The sequence below is a fragment of the Octodon degus genome, unplaced genomic scaffold, assembly GCF_000260255.1.
Source record: "Octodon degus isolate 3935 unplaced genomic scaffold, OctDeg1.0 scaffold00035, whole genome shotgun sequence".
Classification (NCBI taxonomy): Eukaryota; Metazoa; Chordata; class Mammalia; order Rodentia; family Octodontidae; genus Octodon; species Octodon degus.
In genome coordinates this window covers 6,617,761-6,638,998 of record NW_004524611.1, presented here as the reverse complement: position 1 = coordinate 6,638,998, position 21,238 = coordinate 6,617,761, and the positions used below count along the sequence as shown (strand labels likewise).

Below are 21,238 nucleotides of genomic sequence, written 5' to 3'. Positions count from 1 at the left end.
ATTAATTTCTGCTCTGATCTTTATAATTTCCTGCTTTCTTTGGATTTGACTTGCTCTTATTTTTCAAAAAGCTTAAGGTGGAGCATAATGTTGTCTATTTGGGCCTGTTATATTTTCCTGATACGAGAATTCACCACTATAAATTTCCCTCATCAAGACTGCTTTCATCATGTCCCACAGGTTCCTGTAAGCTGTACCTGCATTTTTGTATGATTGTATTCTTTAATTTAATCTGTGACCCATTGAATGTTCAGAAGGGTGTTAATTTCCATGTCTTTATGGAGTTTTGTGATTTTTGTCAATAATTTCCAGTCTCATTGTACTGGAAAATAATATGGACGGGATAATATCAATTCCTTTGCATTTAATTAAGCATGTTCTATGTGCTAGTATATGATCCACTTTGGAGAAAGTCCCATGTGCAGCTAAAATTGTGTGTTCTGATTTTTTGGGTGAAGCACTCTATAAAGGTCTACGAAGTCCATTTCTTCACAAGTTTGAATTAGTTATTTCTTTGTCGAATTTTTGCCTAGTTGATCTCTTTGTGACAATAAAGTGTTAAAGTCCCTTACAATTGTGTTATAGCTATTTTGACTTTGCACATCTGTTAAAATTTGTCTTATATATTGGGTGTATATATTTATGATTACTATTTCTTATTGCAGTTTTCCCCTAAAAATTATGTAGTGACCTTCTTTATCTTTTTAGATCATTCTTGAAGCTCACATTGTCAGTGACAAGAAAAGCCACCCCTGCCTTTTTCTGGGTTCCTCTCCATCCTTTGGCTTTGTTTATTAATTTTGAGTTAAATGCATTTTATGTATACAGTATTGTTGGATTTTCTTTTTAAAAAATATATATTTGGTATAGGGTCTCACTACCCAGCTCATAGTGATCCTCCTGTTCTCAGCCCCCACAACACTGGGATTACAGGTGGGCACCACCACACCATCTCAGTGGCTGGCTCAGCACACCAGGGCCAGAGGTGGGGATCGAACCTCATCCCTGCACTTGGATTTTGTTTCTTGATCCACTGCACCAATTTACTTCTTTTGATTGAACTGAAGCCATTTACACTGATGGTTATAACTAGTATGTATTGGCTAATCTTTGTCATATTACTTTCCTGCCATTGGTTTCCTACTTTCCCTGTTTAATTGCTTTCCCTGTTCCTGAATTTGTGGTTATTTTTGTCTCTTTCTAGAATATGACAGTACCCATTGTAGGGATGGTTTGGCAGACATGAATTTCTTCAGTTGGTATCATGGAAGTATCTCATTTCTCCATTAATTCTGATAGTTTCATAGTGTACATCAATCTTGGTTGAAAGCTTTTTTTCAGGACCTGAAATGCTCTTCTCCAAGCTCTTCTTGAACTTACTAGTTTGGGTTGAGAAACCTGCTGTGATTCTGATGGGCTTTCCATTATGTGATTTCTTTTCTCAGACAGCTTTTAATGACATTTAATCTTTTGCTAAATCTCAAGGCTCTTGATTATGTGTCTGGTTGTAGATTCATTTTGGTTATGGCTAATTGGAGTTCTATATGCCTCACTTCTGTGCATGTCAGATTCTTTTCCCATGTTTGGGAAATTTTCTGCTACCTCTTTTGCAATATCTTTTTTGTCATTTGTGTTGTCATGCCTGCTTAGTTGACGCCTATCAGTCTCATCTTGTTTTTCTTTGCATCATCTTGCAGCTGTTGAATTATTTGCTGGTTCCCTATTTTTAAGAGATCTTTCCTTTCACAATTACTAGCTGTGATGCTCTCTTCAGGGTCTGAAAGTCTATCTTCAATTTCATTTAAATAGTTTTGCCAGCTTTCAATGGAATTATTAATTTTCTGGATATCTGCTTGAATCTGCTTCATGTATTCTAATTCTTTTCTGTATTGTTCAATGTTTCCCTCATTTTTCTATTTTCCTCTATTTATGTGTCTTTTTCCTTTTTCCTTTTAGACAGAGCGGAGCATCGCTATACAACTTGGGCTGGCTTTGTGCTCACTTTTGTAGCCCAACCTCCCAAGCAGTGGGTTCACAGGCCTGTGCCAACACACCCAGTTCTCCATGTCTTCTGTGGGTATGCTGAGCAATTCTCTTGTCATTTTTGAGATTGTGATCCAATTTCTTCTATAGCCTAATGGAATTCTTTGCTTCAGTTGCTATCATTTCAGAAATTTGAGGTTTGTGACTTCCCAGTTCTATGTCCTTGTCCCCTGGATGTGTTCTTGCTTAGGTGGAGGTCTGAGATTGCCTTTGCTCCTTCATTCTGACATTTTTGAAGCTCCCAAAGTTAACCTGGGTTCAGCGGCCAGGGTAGGAGTTGGGGAACTGGTCAGCTAGGCACCTATGATGATGAGGGGGTAGACTCACCAAGGTTTCCAAAGCTGTCCAGAGCTTAGGGTACATTCTACCACAGTGGGGATACAGCCCTGAGCTCAGCAAGGCTGTAGTGATGGTGGGTTTGGCAGGAACAGGTCAGAGGTTGCCAAAACTGTCAGGGGCTGTGTGGCTCCCTCAGTGTTGGAGGAAGCAGGTCAGGGCTCACCAAGGGTGTCATGATGGTGTCGAGGGCATGATGCAGTTCAGCAAGGCTCTGGCAACCACGGGCTGCTGTAGTGTTATTATTGACATTGCATATTTATACATTTTTCTGTTTTCTAACTGCCACTAGAATCTTGAGGGGGCACACATATGAGGAACGTACTAAGAGCCTTTGCATTGAGCTACATTGCAGCTCTAATTTTTAGTCCTCTATTATTCTTAGTAGGTTTCAAGTATTATTTAATGTTTTGTTTTTATTTCTATAATGGTTATTTCACTTCCTTGTATACTTTTTGCTTTAATGTGTGTTTGGGCTACCATGTACATCTAAATTTCCCCAATCGCTGTAGACCTATGCTGACCTAATTCCAATTGAAGATTACAGGTGATATATAGATTTACATTTTTCTATATGTGGTTTTCTATCACTATATAACTTTAAGACTTTATCAGAGGCTGAAGCAAGAGGATAACTGCAAGTTCAAGGCCAATCTGAACTAGTGAGACCCTGTCTCAAAAACAAGAACTTTATATCCTGCTTGTAGGTATGATTTTTTTTTTCTTTTATTTTTGGCAGAACAGGGGATTGAACTCAGGCCCTTGCACTTGCCAGGGACGTGCTTATTCCACTAAGCCATCTCTCCGGCCCCATGATTTCTAGTTATACCTGTAAATTACATCTGTAAACACTACATCTTTGATAATTACTATATTATGACATAATTCTATACATTTGGGGGAAAATGAAATTAAGGGGCTATTCAGCAAATATGCTTCATTGATCTATTAGTTTCTCATCTTTTTGTTGTTTCTGAGAGAGGGTCTCTGTGGTGGGTAACTAGTGATCAACTTGTAATGCACAACTAAACTGAACCAGCATGGTGCTGGGTCTGAGAGGACCACCTGAAGATTAATGTCAACAAACTTAAAGAGGACTGGAGAAGAGGTTGTTAAGGAACTGTTGCCCTGAATTTCGTGAGGAACCTCAGTTGTTCTCAGGAGCTCAAGACATGTTGTCACTGAAAATGGCTGATATACATTGGCAGAGCTCTGGTCTTTACTCTGAGCATGGCTTCCTAGCTCAGGAGGGGAAGATGGTACACTGTTCAATCTCCTGGAGAAGCTTGTAATGCTGGCTTCCCCAATATGGACTCAGTTCCCATCATCAGATTGGGACTTTGCCATTGCTGATGAGTACGATACCTTTCAAAGGAGCTTTGTTTTCTACTTTCAAGTAGTTTCCTAGCTCCAGTGCAAATCCCTCAAACTGTTAGCTTAGATCCTTCATCCCACTGGCAAACTTGTACTCTCCGTATGACTCAGTGATAATTATAAAATACTATACATTATGCATCCTATATAGTCTCCCTTGCAAAACCCCAAACAGTCTCCCTATGTAGTTCAGGTTGACCTCTTAAGTCATGGTGGTCCTCCAGCCTCAGCCTCCCAAGTTGTGTACCATGATGCCTGCCTCTTATCCTTTGTTTTTAAAGTACTATCATTTAGTCATTTTCTCAATTCAATATTTCTTTGGTCTCACTTACCTCCTGCAAAACATTACTTTCTTACACAATCACAGAAAATTCACTGAATATGCTGGTTTATACAGTTGGTTTCTAAATCAGACACCAGAAGGTGAAAATATAACATATTACCCTATACACTGTTATATATGCTTTTATTTATGCCCTGTGTGAAATTATGTGTGTATGAATTTGAGTTACAGTCCCAGTCAATAAATAGGGAATCTTAATAATCTTGTTAGGTATGATGGTTTGTAAATTTTGTAATGAACAAAACTGATAACTTCCCTCAGAAAGTTCTCATATTGATAAAGTGAATGAGTAACCATGAGCCAGTGGTGCTATAATGCAAACAGATCATGCATAAAACAGCAGAAAAGATTATTTCTCATTTGTGTAACAAAGATAAAATGCTGAGGCAAAGACAGAAAGATCTTTATTCACTTCATCTATCTGAAGTCACAGTGACCATGTCCCATTTTTACTTCAAGGCCATCCTGAGGGTTAGTAGCATTTTAGTCTCATAAAATATGAAAAATCTCAGAGGACTGCATGGTCAATATCTTTCTGTTATCATAATCATATATAATGTTCATCACATGTTGTAGGCATTACCCAGGCAGAAATTAGTCAACTGAAAACCATACTATGGCAAGGCTAGGAAATGTGGGCTGTGTGCGAGAAAAAAGTAAATGGTTTGAGGACGCACAGCTAGTACCTGCCATGCAAGATTTTTCCACTGTTACTTCTCTGTTTGTGGAGATGTGACTGGAGAAATTTTTTGCACATTCACAGGAGCTTCTTTCCCATGTTTAGTTCTCTCATGTATGCTAAGGTATGAAATCTGACGAAAAGTTTTTCCACACTGGTTACATCCATAGGGTTTCTCCCCAGTGTGTATCAACAGATGTTTAGTGAGGTATGATTTATAAGCAAAGGATTTCCCACAGTCATTACATTTATAGGGTTTCTCCATAATATGTGTCACTTTATGGTTCATGAGATAAGTCTTCTGACTGAAGAATTTTCCACATTGATCACATCCATAGGGTTTTTCCCCAGTATGTGTCAACAGATGTTTTGTGAGGTATGACTTATAAGCAAAGGATTTCCCACAGTCACTACATTTATAGGGTTTCTCTACAATGTGTGTCACCTTATGGTTAGTCAGGTAAATCTTCTGACTAAAGAATTTTCCACATTGATCACATCCATAGGGCTTCTCCTCAGTGTGTGTCATCTGATGTTTAATGAGATAAGTCTTCTGGCCAAAGAATTTCCCACACTTATTGCATTCATAAGGTTTCTCCCTGGTATGGACTGTCTCATGTTGAGTGAGGTGTATCTTCTGGCTGTAAGATTTTCCACAGTGACTACATTTATAGGGCTTCTCACCGGTGTGCCTATGCTGATGCTTTGTCAGGTACATCTTCTTCCCAAAAGATTTCCCACACTGACCACATTCATAGGGCTTCTCACCTGTGTGAACACGCTGATGATCTATAAGTTGTGACAACCTGTAAAAGACTTTTCCACATTCATTACATTCATGGGTTTTCTCCTCTGTGTGAATTCTTCGCCAATGCCTCCGGAGTTGTGACTTCTTGCGAAAGGCTATTGTACATTTAGTACATTGATAGGGCTTCTCTCCACTGTGAATTTTCTCATGAATAGTGAGACCTGACTTGCGGCAAAAAGACTTCCCACATTCCTTACATGCATATAACTTCCCCCAAGTATGAATACCCTTGTGCTTCATGAGGCCTGACTTACTCTGAAAGGCTTCTTCACATTCATCACATTCATAGAGCTTTTCCTCACTAGAAAAACTCTGCTGCACAGTTATGTATGACCTACGGTAGGAGGATTTCTCACATTGATCAAATGCACAGGGATCTTTCTCTGAATATTTCTTCTGTTGTACAATGAGGTCTTTCTCACATTTGCTAGATTCACAGGATTTCTCCCTTATGTGTGTCTGATGTGTAGTGAGATCACAGTTTTTATATAGAGGTTTTCCTCCTACTGTAGCAATGAGAGCAGGCTTCTCACAGGCTTCCCCAGATTCAATATGATCCCAGCAGGCCTGTCCCATAGGACCCTTCTCTTGTGTAATACATTCTTTTAATAATTTTGCCTCCTTGGTGAAGGCTTTCCATTGTGTACCAGATTGAAAATCCTGCTGCCCAGTCAGAATCTTGGAATACTGACGAAAATGCTCATCACATCTCAGGGATTTCCCAGTTAGATGACACTGGCCCAGTTCCTCTCCAGCACCCAGCTCAGCAGGCTCATTAAGGAGATGCTTCACTGCTGAGGAGTTTCCAGGATTTATAATCCAGTGGTTTGAGCTCAGACCAAAATTTGACTCAAGCACTTTAAGCTCAAATCCAAATCTGACTCTCTCCTCAACTGATGTGTTATTGGTGGTAAGAACAACTTGCCACAAGCATCTGCCTTCACTGTTGTGGCTGGACTTAATTGTGTAATCCACTTCCTGGACATCTAAAATGAGAAAAAATAAGGACATATTAGCCATATCTACATATTCAGAATAAAATGTTCATGTACAGTGAAGGGGAGTTTTTTTAGTTTAAAAGCAGATTTCAGAAAAATAATAATGGTTACTGGGTACAAACAAGTATAGTTTTTCTTCCTGTGAACTTTAATAAATTACACTGATGGAGTTTAGAATCTTAAAATGATTTTAGGTTGCTTTACTTCCTGAAAAACAATTTTGTTATTTAACTGTTCCATCACTACACATTTGTGCTGAGCATTTCTCCCTTCCATTTTTGTCCCTGTTCTTTAGTACCTTATTCTTGTAACAGTGCAGGCAGCATACTCTGGTATTACTGTCCTTACTCTGCTTTGAAAATAAGAATATCCAGACCAGGTAGTTGTAGCATATTAGTGAGGTCCAACTGCCTGACACTTAGGCCCGCACAAGATAAATGAATGGGGCTTTGCATCTATTGTTCCATTTTCATTCTTCCCTGGGGAAGCACTGTAGCCACATGGAACTTTTTAAAATTCTCTTCTTTCAACTATAAACAAAGACAGTGTCTTCCAAATTCCTCACTTAACCTACTTCTGATTCTCAGAACCATAAGTGCATGAAACTTATCCATCACTATGGACAAATTCTTTTTTTTCCCCCCTTTGGTGGAACCAGGGATTGAACTCAGGCCCTTGTGCTTGCCAGGGAAGTGCTTATTCCACTGAGCCATCTCCCTGGCCCCAATATAGACAAATTCTTTAGAGCCCAACATCTGAAAAGTATTTTTCTGGCACCTTCTGAGATCAACAGCCCTGACACCCCTTTTACACATATCTATACTTGTTCATTTACTGCCTCTGAACAATACTATCTCCTGCCTTCACAGAAATGGAATCCTCTGTACATTTATCATTCTCACAGTGAATGCAAAATCAATTTCCCATCAGAAATCTGAACTCCTTCACACAGAGCCTTTACATTTTTCCTTGTGACTAAGAACCTGACAACACGTTGCGAAGTCACCCTTCTTACACTTCTGTGCTGGATCCTGCTGCTCACTTTCACAGTTTCTGACTGCATGCTTCACAAACACAAGGATACAGTTTCCAGTATCTAAAGCCTGCTCTAGGGCTAGGGGTAAGGGAAGTGGTAGAGTGCTCACCTACATGTGGGAGGCCTCACAATCTCCAGCACTACTGCAAAAACAAAGCAAAAGAAAAGGCTCCTTATAAGGTCACTTGCAGCTACTCAACAGGGTGAGGCAGGAGAATCACAAATTTATGGCCACCCTGAGTAACTCAGTGAGACTCTTGTATTTGGTTACAAAACACAAACTAAAAAGGACTAGGAATAACAATGGGTCAGAGTGACAATGGGTTCAACCTCAGGGGTTGGAGTGGTGGTTGTACTGAAGAATAAGTACATTTATCAGCAAATATCTGATATCAACAAAGAGTCTATTGGGCTGGTGAGATGGCTCAGTGGTCTGGAGCACCTACTTAGAACAAGCTCAGCAAAGCACAGAGACCATGGTTCGATTCCCCAGCACCGCATGCCAGCCAGCCCCGCCCCCTGGTGGGCTGAGCTGGCCACACACACACACACACACACACACACATATAAATAAATAAAATTAAAAAAAAAAAGAGTCTATGATACAGAGGAGAAGAAGAAATGAGAATACAGAGGAAGCAAAGACAAATGTCTGAAAGGAGGATGGGCAGGGATTACATTTGTGGTATATTGAAGAAGATATTCAGCGAAATAAAAGGTGGGCAGATTGCATCAGTGACCTCCATGCCTGATGCGTGCACACCAGGTACCCTGAGGTCTGAGACTTAGGGAAACTGTTAGTGTACAACATCTGAGCCCAGCCAGCATCTGCTCAGCTTCCCTCTTTTCGGTCTCCCTGCTCAGTATGCACTCACTGACCTGGAGGACTCTGATTGTGGGGTTCTCCTCCCGTCCATGGCTCTACTCCTTGCTCCAGCTTAAAGATCACCTCAGGTTTGGTGATGCACTGTCCTGTCAATGGGAAATACTGTACTTCAGAAATTGCTGTAAAGGTTCTGTGCAGAATGAAAACAGCTTAGTCTCAATAGCTATGTAATAAATATGCCAAATATGCCCTTTTTATGAAGTCACATTTGTCATGGACTAGAAGATTACAACTAATAATGTTAAAGTTTACTAGTGCTCACATATGTGCAGAGGAGGAGCTTGTTCCAGACAGTAACGGGGGTTTCACTCACCCAACAGCACCAGGCTGCGGTAGGTCTCCAGCATCACGTCCCCGTACAGGGCCCGCTGAGCATTGTCCAGGACCTGCCACTCCTCCCGTGTGAAGCTCACAAAAACATCATCAAAGGACACCAACACCTGTAACACAGCATTTCTCACTGCTCAGCCCTGGTCACAAGAGCGATCACAAAGTCGGGCTTTGAGTGAGTAGGAGGAGCTGTCTGTAATACACAGCTTGCTTTGTACAGTAGTGAAAAATCACAAAGCATCTCCATTAGAAATATTTTTTCTTTCTTTCTTTCCTTCCTTCCTTCCTTCCTTATTTATTTATTTATTGGTGTATGTGTGTATTTAGTACAGGGTCTCACCATGCAGATCTCACTCATAGTGATCCTCCTGCCTTCAGCCTCCCCAGCGCAGGGATTACAGGCATGAGCCACCACACCGGATCTCACTGGCTGGCTCAGTGTGCCCTGAGGCGGGACTGGTGTGGCCTGGGGTACCCGGGATCACACCAGATACCTGCACTTGCCTCTGTCTCTCTTTTTGCGACAGGTTCTCGCTATAGAGTTCAGGGTGGCCTTGAGCTCAGGTTGGTCTCCCAACTTGCAACAATCCTCCTTCCTCAGCCTCCTGCGTGCTGAGATTATAGGCATGAGCCACCACGACTGGCTAGAAATATTTATTTGCTACTAAATACAGTTTTATAAAGTTTACCTTACAAATTTTTTCTTTTATTTTGGTACCGAGAATTGAACCCAAGACCTAACACTTGCTGTACTGCTGAGCTGTATCTCCAGCCCTACCTTAAAAATCTAAATCCACCATTATTGTTAGGAATTAAAATGTAAAGAAAGGGCTGGTGAGATGGCTCAGTGGTCTAAAGCACCTACTTAGAACAAGCTTAGCAAAGCACAGGGACCGCGGTTCAATCCCCCAGCACCACATGCCAGCCAGCCCCGCCCCCTGGTGGGCTGAGCTGGCCACACACATACACAAAGAAAGAAAGAAAGAAAGAAAGAAAGAAAGAAAGAAAGAAAGAAAGAATTGGATGCAGATGAAAGGAGCTGCGCTGGCTTTTTTTTTTTTTTTTAAAGTAAATAAAATTGTGACCCTTCAAGGGTGCCTATGATCTGCGATGAAGAAAAAATAAGTATGAATACCTGCCACACTAATAATGTAGAAGAAATGTCAATGTAAAGGAAGCAAGGAAGGAGAAAATATAGTTCAGCTTGCTGGCAAGCTGAGGTACTCCCACCCTCTCCAAGTAAAAAGCCTATAAACTGCTTTAGTTGAGACACAGAGTCCCTCAGTGGGCCATGTGCTATATACCCCTGCCCTACCTATAGCCTTGGGCCACATGTAGCCCAGAACAGCTAGCAATTTGGCCCCACAGAGGGTAAACCCTTCATATTCACATAATCTTTACTTATTTATTTGTTTGGGTTTTTTTGTTGTGTTTTTTAAACAAGGTGTCACTATGTAGTTTAGGCTGGCATCAAACTCACTACATAGCCCAGGAAGGCCACACATTTCCATGATTCATTTAGGTCATACTGAAGTAGATGCATCACCCAACACAATAACGTAAGAAAATGAAATAAAGTGTATTTCATGTTAGGAAGGAGAAAATGACTGACTTTATCCAAAAATGGTACGATCTTCTAAATAAAAATTTATAGGAAAAAAAATCTATAGGAATTGACCTAAAAATTTCCAGGGGCAATAATTACAGTATGTAAAGATCTCAAACAACTTCATAGGAAAATAATAAATAATAATAACCATTGTATATATATATATATATATATAATTTTCATTTTTATTTTTTTTTGAGATAGGGTCTTGCTATGCAGTTTAAACTGGCCTTGAGTTCACTTTGTAGTCCAGGGTGGTCTCGAACTCCAATGATCCTCCTGCCTCAGTCTCGTAAGTGCTGGGATCACAGGTGTGCACCACCATACCTTGCCCCACTTGATTTTAAATTGGGTCAATGGACTTAACTTTACATATGTCTTTAAAGAAGACACACAAATGGTAAAAAGTGATATAAAAAGAATTTTAAGAGGCTGGAGAGATAGCTCAGAGGCATAAGCACCTACCTGGCAAGTACAAGGACCTGAGTTCAATCCCCAGCCCCACATGCTATAAGATCCTAGCCCCAGATCCCCGGAGCGCACTGCCTGGGCTACAGATGCCCAGGTATACCATGGGGCCTACTGTGTACCCTGGAACTAGGTGTGATGGCATATACCTGTAATCCCAGTACTTAGGAGGTTGAACCAGGAGGATCTCTCTGAGTTTGAGACCAGCCTGGGGGCTACAAAAGTGAGGACAAGGCCAGCCTGAACTGTGTAGTGAGACTATCTCAAAAAAAAGTAAAATAAATTCCTATCGGGAAATGCAAATCCAAATCACAATGAATACAACTCACTCTAGTTGATGACTGTTATCCATAAACAAAGGATACGAAGTGCTGAGGAGGATGTGGATAAAAGGAAGCCTTTACACACTGTTGCAGCGAAGGAAACACTTGTACAGTCAATATAGAAAACTGCATTCAGGTTCCTCATACAATTCAACAAAATTATCATATCACTCAACAATGCTGCTGTCAAGTCTCCAAAAGGAATGAAACCAGCAAATAGCAAAGATGTTCCCCTGTCACTGGCCAACCGAACTCAGAGGTCAAATATTCGGGTTCATTTGCTCCCTCTTGACTAAATCAAAGGAAGTCATGTACTTTGGTAAAAAGGAATAGGTTATTTATTCAAAGCTCACTCCAAGGAGATGGGAGCGGCCCAGTTGCCTCAAAACACTATTTTACCTGAAGACATGGGCAAGCTATCTTTTTTATAGTAAGGAACAGAGAAGAAAAACAGAATCCTCATTTTTATAGTAAGGAAAAAAAGAGAATGCAGATCTTCACACTTGACTTATCTTTAGCTCTTTGTCCCTTTTCTCTTAGAAAGGAAACTGGGCTCTTGTACCCTAGGGCCAGCCAGCATCTGTATATTATGTCCACTGTTCATCTGGGCTGAGGAGAAGAGGGGCTGCTGCTTATCTGTTCACCAGGAGAAGTTCGGAGAATTTGAGTATCGTGTACCAAATGTGTCTGTTATTTATCATGGCATCAGAAAGGCCACAGACATTTGTGCTCACCACAGACACAAGTCTTTATCTCCATGCCAACTTTACCTTACTTATGCCCACTTCCATATGCTGCATTTCACACATTTCTACAATTCCATTTTAGTTCATGGACACCATAAAACTGTCAACATGCAACAGAAAACAAAGTTGGGAATAAACAAGCAACTCACCGGAGATTTCCTCATTGTCTGTTCCTCTTGGAAACACACAGAGGACTCTGGATGGATAGCTGAGAGAAGACAAACGTGGGAAAGTCATGAGAGAACAGGCAGCTGAGGTCCTAGACTGTCCTCCTTAAAATGTCCCACATGTTAACAGCTGAGGATGCATCTTCAGTGGTCAAGTACCTAACCAGTATGGATATAGCTCTAAGTTTAAGCCCTAGTACCTCCTGAAAAATAAAAACAAAAAATAAAAATTCTGTAGAACTACAGTCTCTTATATAAGAAAGAACAACAAAAGCCAAGGGTGGTGGCACAAGTCTCATTCCCACCTAAGAAACCAAGGCAGGGAGATCACAAGTTCAAGACCAAGCTAGGCTACATAGAGATCAAGAATATTCTGGACTAGAGTTAGACCCTGTCTCAGAAGAAAAAAAAAAAAAAAGGAAGGCAGAGGACTCTCCACCATACCCAAAAGTTGAGTCATCAATAGAGATTAGGCAGAAAACTGATTCCTACATTAATAGAACCATACACTTTCAACTGATTTACCAATAATTAATGTTCCCTTAAGTAATAATTTAAAACAGCATCGTTATGATGATTTGTTACATAGTAAGTCTGATCTCTAAGACTTAAAATTCAATATTTTTAACATACTGGGGAAGTGAGAAAAAAATAACTTCCAAACACACTAAAAACAATAAGAACTTTTAAAGTATTGAAAAGAACAATAAATAGCCAAAGGAAGGAGCGCAGTGTGGCTAAAGTCACATGACTCAAAGAAAGTGGGAAACATACCTGTTACTCATCCTTTCAGGTCACATAATGCACAGAAAATACTGGGGATAACAAGGACCAGGGATGATTAGGACAACATATTTTAATGCAGTGTTCTAGGGCTGGGGGTTATAACTCTGTACATTTGCTTATCAAGTGCGATACTCAGGGTTTGAAATACAGCACTACAAAGTGCAGAGCAAAACAAACAATGATGAAATACGAAAACAATGTTCCTAAGTGGACTTCAGTATCACCCAAGTGATCTCAACAGCTAAGAAACCCACTGAAAGGCTCAACACAGAAAACAGCGAAAAAGGGGGCCAGGGAGATGCCTCAGTGGAATAAGTGCTTCCCTGGCAAGCGCAAGGGCCTGAGTTCAATCCCCAGTTCCGGAAAAAAAAAAAAAACCAAAAAACAGCGAAAAAGTGAAGGTGCACCTGATAACTACATATCTGGTGACACTGGTCAAGTCATTTTTCTACTTTAAATAGAATCTTTTCATCTTTCCTACAAACCAGAAATCCTTTGGCTAGTTCTAATAACAGGACAATGGAATTGTCATAAGACATCAAGTAACATCAAGTTTGTTGGTAAGTCAGCTATGGGGAACCTCTCAGAGCTTTCAACTGATACCAACAGCCTGCTGCAGCACATGTATAAGAAACTTCTGGGCGCGGGCGGCGCGGCGGCCGGGGAGTCGCGCGCACACCCGGCCGCGGGGACAGCGCTTAACTCTTGCCAAGTCTCGCCGCCGCGACTCGCGGGCCTGGGGCTCCCCTGAAGCATGAGCCTCCCCGCCCGCCCTCCGCCGCCGCCAGCGCCGCGGACAGCGCCCGCCGGGCCTCGGGCGTGCAGCCTCAGGATCCCCGGAGCCCAGAGCGCCGGCGGCCGCGGCAGGCAATCTGTGGGCGACCGCATCTGCCGGGGACTTTACCATCAGTCCTCCAGGACTTGGGGAGAGAAAGCCCGTAGCTCCCCATCCCCTACTGCTCCACCATTTCGGACACCCCACAGGCACCCGATTTGGTGTTCCGTCTGACTTCCAAGAAGGACTCGAGCTCCTCTCTGACTCCAGCTTGGGCAACCACCTGTCTTTGCTGTGGTGACCCGTTTTCCCATGACCCTGCGGTGCCTTGAGCCCTCCGGGAATGGTGCGGAAGGGACACACAGCCAGTGGGGGACCGCCGGGTCGGCGGAGGAGCCGTCCCCGGAGGCGGCGCGTCTGGCGAAGGCCCTGCGCGAGCTCGGCTACACAGGATGGTACTGGGGAAGTATGACTGTTAATGAAGCCAAAGAGAAATTAAAAGAAGCTCCCGAAGAAACTTTCTTGATTAGAGACAGTTCACATTCAGACTACCTACTAACAATCTCTGTTAAAACATCAGCTGGACCAACCAATCTGCGAATTGAGTACCAAGATGGGAAGTTCAGGCTGGATTCTATCATATGTGTCAAGTCCAAGCTTAAACAATTTGACAGCGTGGTTCACCTGATTGACTACTATGTGCAGATGTGCAAGGATAAGCGGACGGGTCCAGAAGCCCCCCGAAACGGGACCGTTCACCTTTACTTGACCAAACCGCTGTACACGTCCGCACCCTCCCTGCAGCATCTCTGCCGACTCACCATTAACAAATGCACCGGGACGGTCTGGGGCCTGCCTTTACCAACAAGACTGAAAGATTACTTGGAAGAGTATAAATTCCAGGTGTAAGTGTTTCTCTTTTTCTAAACATGCCTCATTTAGAGTATCTCCAAATGCAGCTATGTAAAAGAGAACCAAAACTTGAGTGACTGCCCTGAAACACTGCACAGAATCCTCGCTAAGAGCAGCTGAAGTCAGTCTAATTTAAACCCGTGAAGCGTTAGCTAGGTATTTAAAGTTCCCTTAGATAGTTCCGCCTACCTGAGCAATGCTTCCTTTCCTAAGGTTAACCAACACCGGTTGGCCCATTTAAATTCAAAAAATAAAATGTCCCAAAGTAAAGGCTGAGGGAGCATTTTATCAGAACACCTTGCCTTTCTGAAGTTCCTTTGCATTAGGTCAAAGGTCTAAGCTCCAAGCTCCAAGCTCCAAACTCCAAGCTCCAAGCTCCAAGCTCCAAGCACCCATAGGTAGTAAAGAGCTCAGTACTTAAGAGAGAAACCAGGCTGACGCAGGCATGACTTCAGTGCTGAATGCCTGCTGGTCAGTCTGTTCTGGGATGTTTTATATTTTGCATCCTTGTGTACCTAGGAATTTTGTTAAAAAGACTATGCTTGTATTTATCCCTCCTTTTATGCAATTAACCAAACCAACCAAAACAAGTGACCATGAAATCCTGTATTTGTCTTTTTACTACACGTATGAACTCTCTCCAATGAATGAGTACTGTAGTAATCTACTCTAAGGGAGCCTTAATTCAGAAATATTTCAAACTGGTGCAAATGGAAAAGATTTTCTCTTTTCCTTTAAGGCTAATGACAAGAATGTTATGCTATACAGGTGCAATTTAATCCCTGTTTGTAGAAACCAATGTAGATGTTTCAACCTTTGAAGTAGCTGTGTCCCAAACTATTGCCATTGATTTTTTTTTTTGAAATGACTTTAGAAATTTTCAAGTTGTCCTTGAATTGTTTAACTATGGATGTCAGCTGTTATCTCCCTTCTACCATTACTTTTGACTTAGTTTTCTTCTAGATGTAGGGGAATATATGCCTGTTTTTCCAAGTGTTTATTTACTGCTGTTACTATCTGATTAGAATGTATTAAATAAAAGAAACCCTGACTTTAAAAAAAAAAAAAAAAAGAAACTTCTGTAAACTCAAACAGCAATATTATTAGGCTACACAGTGCAGTAAGCAAAAATGTCATTCAAGAGACACTAAGAAGCTCACAGGTAACAACTGCCACATCCCAAGACTCCATCCACACACACAATCATTTCTCTGGGAAATTGGGGACATCCCTTAAGACTGTGTTTCAGGGTTCTCTTCAGGAACAGAATCAACAGAAAGTATTACGTAACAACGTAAGGACATTTACTGTGTAGGCTTACAGTGTCAGAAGTGGGGGAGTCCACGATGGGGCCGCCTAAGCGCTAGAGAGCCACAGCACCCAGTAGCTATTCAGTCCAAGAAGGAATCCATAGAACAAGAGAGATCAAGGATGCAGCGCCAGTCCAAAGTTGAAGAGCTGCAAGTTATGTGCGGGTCTGTGCAGGAAAACTCAAACTGGAGACCAAGGGAGCCGCGCCGGCGCAGGATTCACCCGCCCCACACTGGAACTCTTCAGGGGGAGCGCAGCCCTCCCTCCGGGCCACAAGCCTATTGGCTGGAGCCACCCGCATCCTCCTGAGCCACTCCGCCTCAAGTTGCTGGCCCGCAGGTCCAGCACAGGCACACCCCGAGTGCGGCTCTTCTAATCTGCTGGCTGTTCAGGATCCATCAAGCTCACGGCTGGCCTTCAGGGTCGCAGGCTGTCATCCCCTCGGCTCCCAGGCGGCAGTGACGTCACAGCGATGCGGGAAGCAGCAGCTCGCTGAGGGGCAGAGCAACCCCGCGAAGGTCTGGACGTCAGCCACCACGCTCTGGACACCCGGAGCACCAGCCGCCCGTGAGCAAGCGGTCAGGGACGCACAGCCGAGGGGCCCTCTCCCGCAGGGCACTCGCGGACCCCGCGCTCACGCCGCTGCCCAGCCCGGCTCTGGTCTCCGTCCTTTGGAGCTCTGCCAAGGTCACCACGGAGATGCTCTAACATGGCGTTGTGCCCCCAGATGACCAACGTGTCCCAAGATTATTATACTTTTCTAACCCCAAATAAACTTCTGGCTTTCTTTTCGCGCGGGCCAACAACGCTCCATTTGTCACCCGACAGGACGCCTCGCCACTACAAAATCCGGCGGCCCAGGCTCCTCCTCGGGGGCCTTCCAACCCCGCAGCCTCCCGAGCCGGCCCTACAGGCTCTCTCTTTACCTCTCAGTGTCTCTCCGTGGCGCCAAAACCCGACAAGGTCCGCCCTCATCCATGGGCCGCTGGTCCCGCCGCCACTAAGGTCCGGCGTCTCGGGACGCAAGCTGGCGGCTCGCCGTCAGCGCTCAACCTGCGCAGCAGCCGTGGGCGGGGCAAGACCCGGCATTTCCGGTAAAATATGGCGATTGTTGGGGCCGCACGGGCTCTGTGACGTAACTGAGCTGTTAGACCGCGTTTCCCACGGTTCTTCGGGCGGTCCCCTAAAAGTTAGGTGATGGCTGATTTAATGGGGAGGCCGGGCGCTGACAGTTGAAGAAGGCCCCCGAGCCCCGTGACCCTGCGGTGGCATGCTGCGTGCCTCACCCCTAAAACCTCGAAATCTGGACCCAGTGCTCTGTACTACTACGTCGCAGTGGTTCTTTTGCTTTTTGTGTTTTTTTTTTTTTCTTTTTTTCTTTCTTTCTTTTTTACCTACTGACTGATAGGTTCTGGCCCTAGTAGGAATTGCTGAATATGGTGACCATCTACTATGGCTGCAGCCCTTAAAACAACAGTTTAGCTTCTCAGAAACCACCTCCCGACTTCTTCTCCAATCCAGTGCAGGGTGCCATTTCCTCCCACCTTTCCCCCACCACGGGAACGACCCCAGTCAGCTCCTCAGATATTTCTACACCTCCCCCTCCAGCCACCCCTGGCAAAGGGCCACAAAAGCCTCAGCTTTCATTGTCTCCGGCCAGAGGATTTGCCTGCCCCAGCTGCCCTCCATCCCCTTCTGTCCTCTCCGTGTCTTCGGAGTTAATAAAGGCTTCTTTTATCTTTCCTACCTCTTTATTGCGACATTTAAAAAGCCTATCATTAGGGCCAGAGAAATAGTTCAGTGGACTAAGTGCCTCCTTAGGCAAGCACAGGGACAGGGCATGGCGGCACTCGCCTGTAATTCCAGGCCTAGGAGGCTGAAAACAGGAGGATTACTACGAGTATGAGCTGCATAGTGATGCCCTGTACCAAATACATAAAAACACAACATCAAAAACCCTTTAACAGGGTCTCGATTATTGCCCGGGATGGCCTCAGATTTGTCACATTCCTTCTTCAGACTCCTGAACAGCTGTGATTACAGGCATAATCCCACCTGGGCAGAATTCCACCACACCTGGACAAAATTCTTCTCATTAGGTCTTACTTAAATAGACCAGCATATTGTGTTGGGAATGATTCACTGTAAATTTTTTAGCCTATTTTAAAGTATTGTAGTTATAATACCCACCTCCATTTTGTACACCTGCATTCAAGAGCATGAAAAATCATATCTGCAAGTTGGGTGTGGTGCCGGGCACTGTGGTGCACGCCTGTAATCCCAGCGCTGGGGAGGCTGAAAACAGGAGGAGCGCTACAAGCGTGAGTTGTATAGAGACCCTGTACCAAATACATAAATGGAAAAAAAAAATTGTGGCCCTTCGGGGTAATATTAGCTGGAAATCCTGCTGCAGCATGTACACTGGACTAAAACACCAGAGGCATAGGGAGGTGTGCTCTGTAATCCCAGTTGGGTCACTTCTAGTATCTGATTATCATTTGCCCAGATCTCTAGGTGCCATTTATCCATCTAAAAAAATCTTTAGAAGGGATCCTTTTCTTGTTTATTTGTTTTGTTTTGTTTTGTTTGTTCAATGAGATAAGCCTTCACTTTGCCTCTTTCTCCCTTGTTTTTGTAACAAGCTAAAGGAGAAATTCTGCACAGCCATTCGCAGAGCAGTCCTTAACGCTGCTATTCTGCTTCACGTAAGTCCCCCCAGTTATCTAGGCTGATGTGGGCCTGAGGTTAACCTGGGCAGCAGGTTAAATGGGGGTGAAGTCCAGGGGTGAGTGTTGACTGCAGGTAGGAGTGGCTTGGCCTTTGGCCAGACCTATGCTGGGTTTCTCCTTCCCTAATACATGCCCTGCATTGTACAAAGACATGTAGTGACTTCTCTGACCTATAATGTAACTGCCTCAGAGTGTATCAGCAGATTCTTGAACTCTGCCTGGATCTTTACTGAGTCCTTTGGCCTTCAACTTTGGAAACTATTTGGTCCTTTCCTCCAACTATTTTAGCTTAGGTCTTAGGGTGGGAGAGTTTGTCTAGCATGCAAGAGACCCTAGATTCAATCTCTAGAACTGAAAAAGAAATTCTACCTTATGGAATAAAGTGTTGCCTCATGCAAAACTACAAAACAAAGCTATTTAAGACCATATATATATATATATATATATATATATATATATATATATCAGAACACTCAACTGGTGTTGACATAGGAGTAACATAACTCATGACCTGCTGGATGTCAAGGCTGCCAACTTCATGGTCCTACAACATTGAGGAATGAAGTCACTAACCAAAGGAGCTAATCAGGAGAGTTTTATTGGAAAGAAGGTGAAGAATCGCTCTTACCTTTCCAGGATAGGTCCCAAACGAGGTGGTCCCTGTGGCCCTTTGTCGGGGGTAATTTATACACAAAATCAGAATGTGGGTACAAGATGGGCCAACTACTATCAACCTATAGGATTAGAAGTGTAGCTGCTTAGCTCATATCGATCCAGTAGGGAAAGGAGTCGTGTAGCAAGGGTACATGGAAATAAAGAAGGCTTGTGGGGGAAGGGATGGGTCCAGAGCTCTGGTCACCCATCAGGGTGGCTCACGCCCAGCTGGGCTTACTGGATCACTGCATCTTCATCTTGAGGCCTGCCCTTCTTCAGATGCCACTCCAGCCACGATTTTGGTGCCTTTGTTTTTGGGCTGACTCCCTGAAGGACCCAGTCCCTAACTAATTTCTCTCTAACATAGCTGCCTAGAATAGTGTCAGGTGCAAATTTATTGCTTATTTGGAACACAATCTTTTTACTTTTTTTTTTTTTTTAACTCAGGACCTTGCGCTTGCCAGGCAGGTGCTTATGCCGCTGAGCTGTATCCCCAGCCCTGCTCATTTGGTATATGGGGAAAAACATCCCACAAATCTAGTGCCAAAAGTGATGTGCACTATGAGAGTAGGAAAAATTGAGTCTGCATGAACTCCATGGATGTGGAGCCCTCAGATAAAGGAGCAGACCATACTGTGTATTTTATAGTACCACCCACAGTTCATACTACAAAATGTATTATCAAGCAAAATTTTTCATTTTAAGTTTTATTGGTACATGCTTGCAGCGCATGATGAGAACTTATTCTTTTGGGGAGCTGCTACATGTACATATTATTATTACATCTTAATTACCTTTTCATCTCCTCCCCTCCCTCTCCTCACTCCCTGTATTTCTTGGTCCTATCCTCACTTACTAAGAGCCAGCTCCCTATTTTCTATTTTCTTTTATCTTGCTTTTTAGGTAGATTTTGGGTTTCTCATATAAGACAAGCCATGAGATAGTTAAGCTTGTGTGTCTGGTTCATAGCATTTAACATTATGGTCTCTCAGTACTTCCATTTTCCTACAAATGATGAGAGTGTATCCTTCTGCATGGTGGAGCGGTACTTCTCCTTGTGTATAAATGTCTTTCTACCCACTCGTCCGTTGGTGGACATATAGCCCACTTCTAAGATCTAGCTATTAGGAGTTGTTCCACTATAAACATGGGCATAAATGGGTCACTGTAATATGATACCTTTAACTCTTTTAGGAAGGTCCCTACAAGGAGAATTGCTGAAGGGAATGGAATGTCTATTTTTACCTTTTTAAAATTTATTTATTTATTTGGTACAAGGTCTTGCTACACAGCTCAGACTCATAGTGATCCTCCTGTCTCAGCCTCCCCAGTACTGGAATTACAGGTGTGCGCCACCATGCCCAGGATTCCGGGGCCACACGGCTTGCGGTACCAGGGATGAAACCTGCATCCTTGCTTTTGCCAGGCACTCACTTGGACCACTGAGCTATCTCCCCAGACCCTCTATTTTTAGCTTTTGAGGCATCTCCATACTGATTTCCATAGTGGTTGTACTAGTCTGTATTCCCACCAACAATGTAGAAGGGTTCCTTTTCACTCGCAGCCTTGCCAGCATTTGTTATTTGTTCCTTGAGACAGGGTATCAATAAACAGTTAGATTGGCCTCAAACTCACTGTATACTGAAGCTGGCCTCAAACTTGTGAAGATTCTCCTGCCTTAGCCTCCTGAGTGCTAGAATTACAGATGTGTGCCACCATGCCCACTTGGTATGATTTTTGGTTGATTTCTAGATGATAGCCATTCTTTCTGGAGTAAGGTGGAATCTCAAAATAGTTTTAATTTGCAATGCAGAAATTAATTTTCAATCATTTAAAATTGTCAGTGGGTCATATGTAATTCTCAAACAAGACAATTCTCTCAATCAAAAAACATGATAGGGCCAGCCAAATAGCTCAGTGAACTA

At 43.1% G+C, this 21,238-nt stretch overlaps 2 protein-coding genes across 4 annotated transcripts; one reads left to right on the top strand and one right to left on the bottom strand.

The window, feature by feature from the left end:
- Positions 1 to 4,458: 4,458 nt before the first annotated feature.
- On the bottom strand, positions 4,459 to 16,989 carry LOC101583762 (zinc finger protein 883-like). Of its 3 annotated transcripts, XM_023714347.1 has the most exons (6): positions 15,941 to 16,023; positions 12,921 to 12,961; positions 12,129 to 12,187; positions 8,817 to 8,943; positions 8,497 to 8,589; positions 4,459 to 6,569 (listed from the first exon to the last, which is right to left on the bottom strand). In XM_023714347.1, exons 3-6 carry the CDS (start codon positions 12,141 to 12,143, stop codon positions 4,807 to 4,809), a joined length of 1,998 nt encoding a protein of 665 aa, XP_023570115.1. In that variant the 5' UTR covers positions 12,144 to 12,187; positions 12,921 to 12,961; positions 15,941 to 16,023; the 3' UTR covers positions 4,459 to 4,806. The 3 variants fall into 3 exon arrangements, with proteins under 3 accessions (XP_023570115.1, XP_023570114.1, XP_023570116.1); XM_023714346.1 differs by lacking the exons at positions 12,921 to 12,961; positions 15,941 to 16,023 and adding an exon at positions 16,857 to 16,989; XM_023714348.1 differs by lacking the exon at positions 12,921 to 12,961 and having other exon boundaries at positions 15,941 to 16,020.
- LOC101585814 (suppressor of cytokine signaling 2) lies at positions 13,578 to 15,535 on the top strand. The gene has a single exon (XM_004630396.2). It carries the CDS (start codon positions 14,020 to 14,022, stop codon positions 14,614 to 14,616), a length of 597 nt encoding a protein of 198 aa, XP_004630453.1. The 5' UTR covers positions 13,578 to 14,019; the 3' UTR covers positions 14,617 to 15,535.
- Positions 16,990 to 21,238: the final 4,249 nt, after the last annotated feature.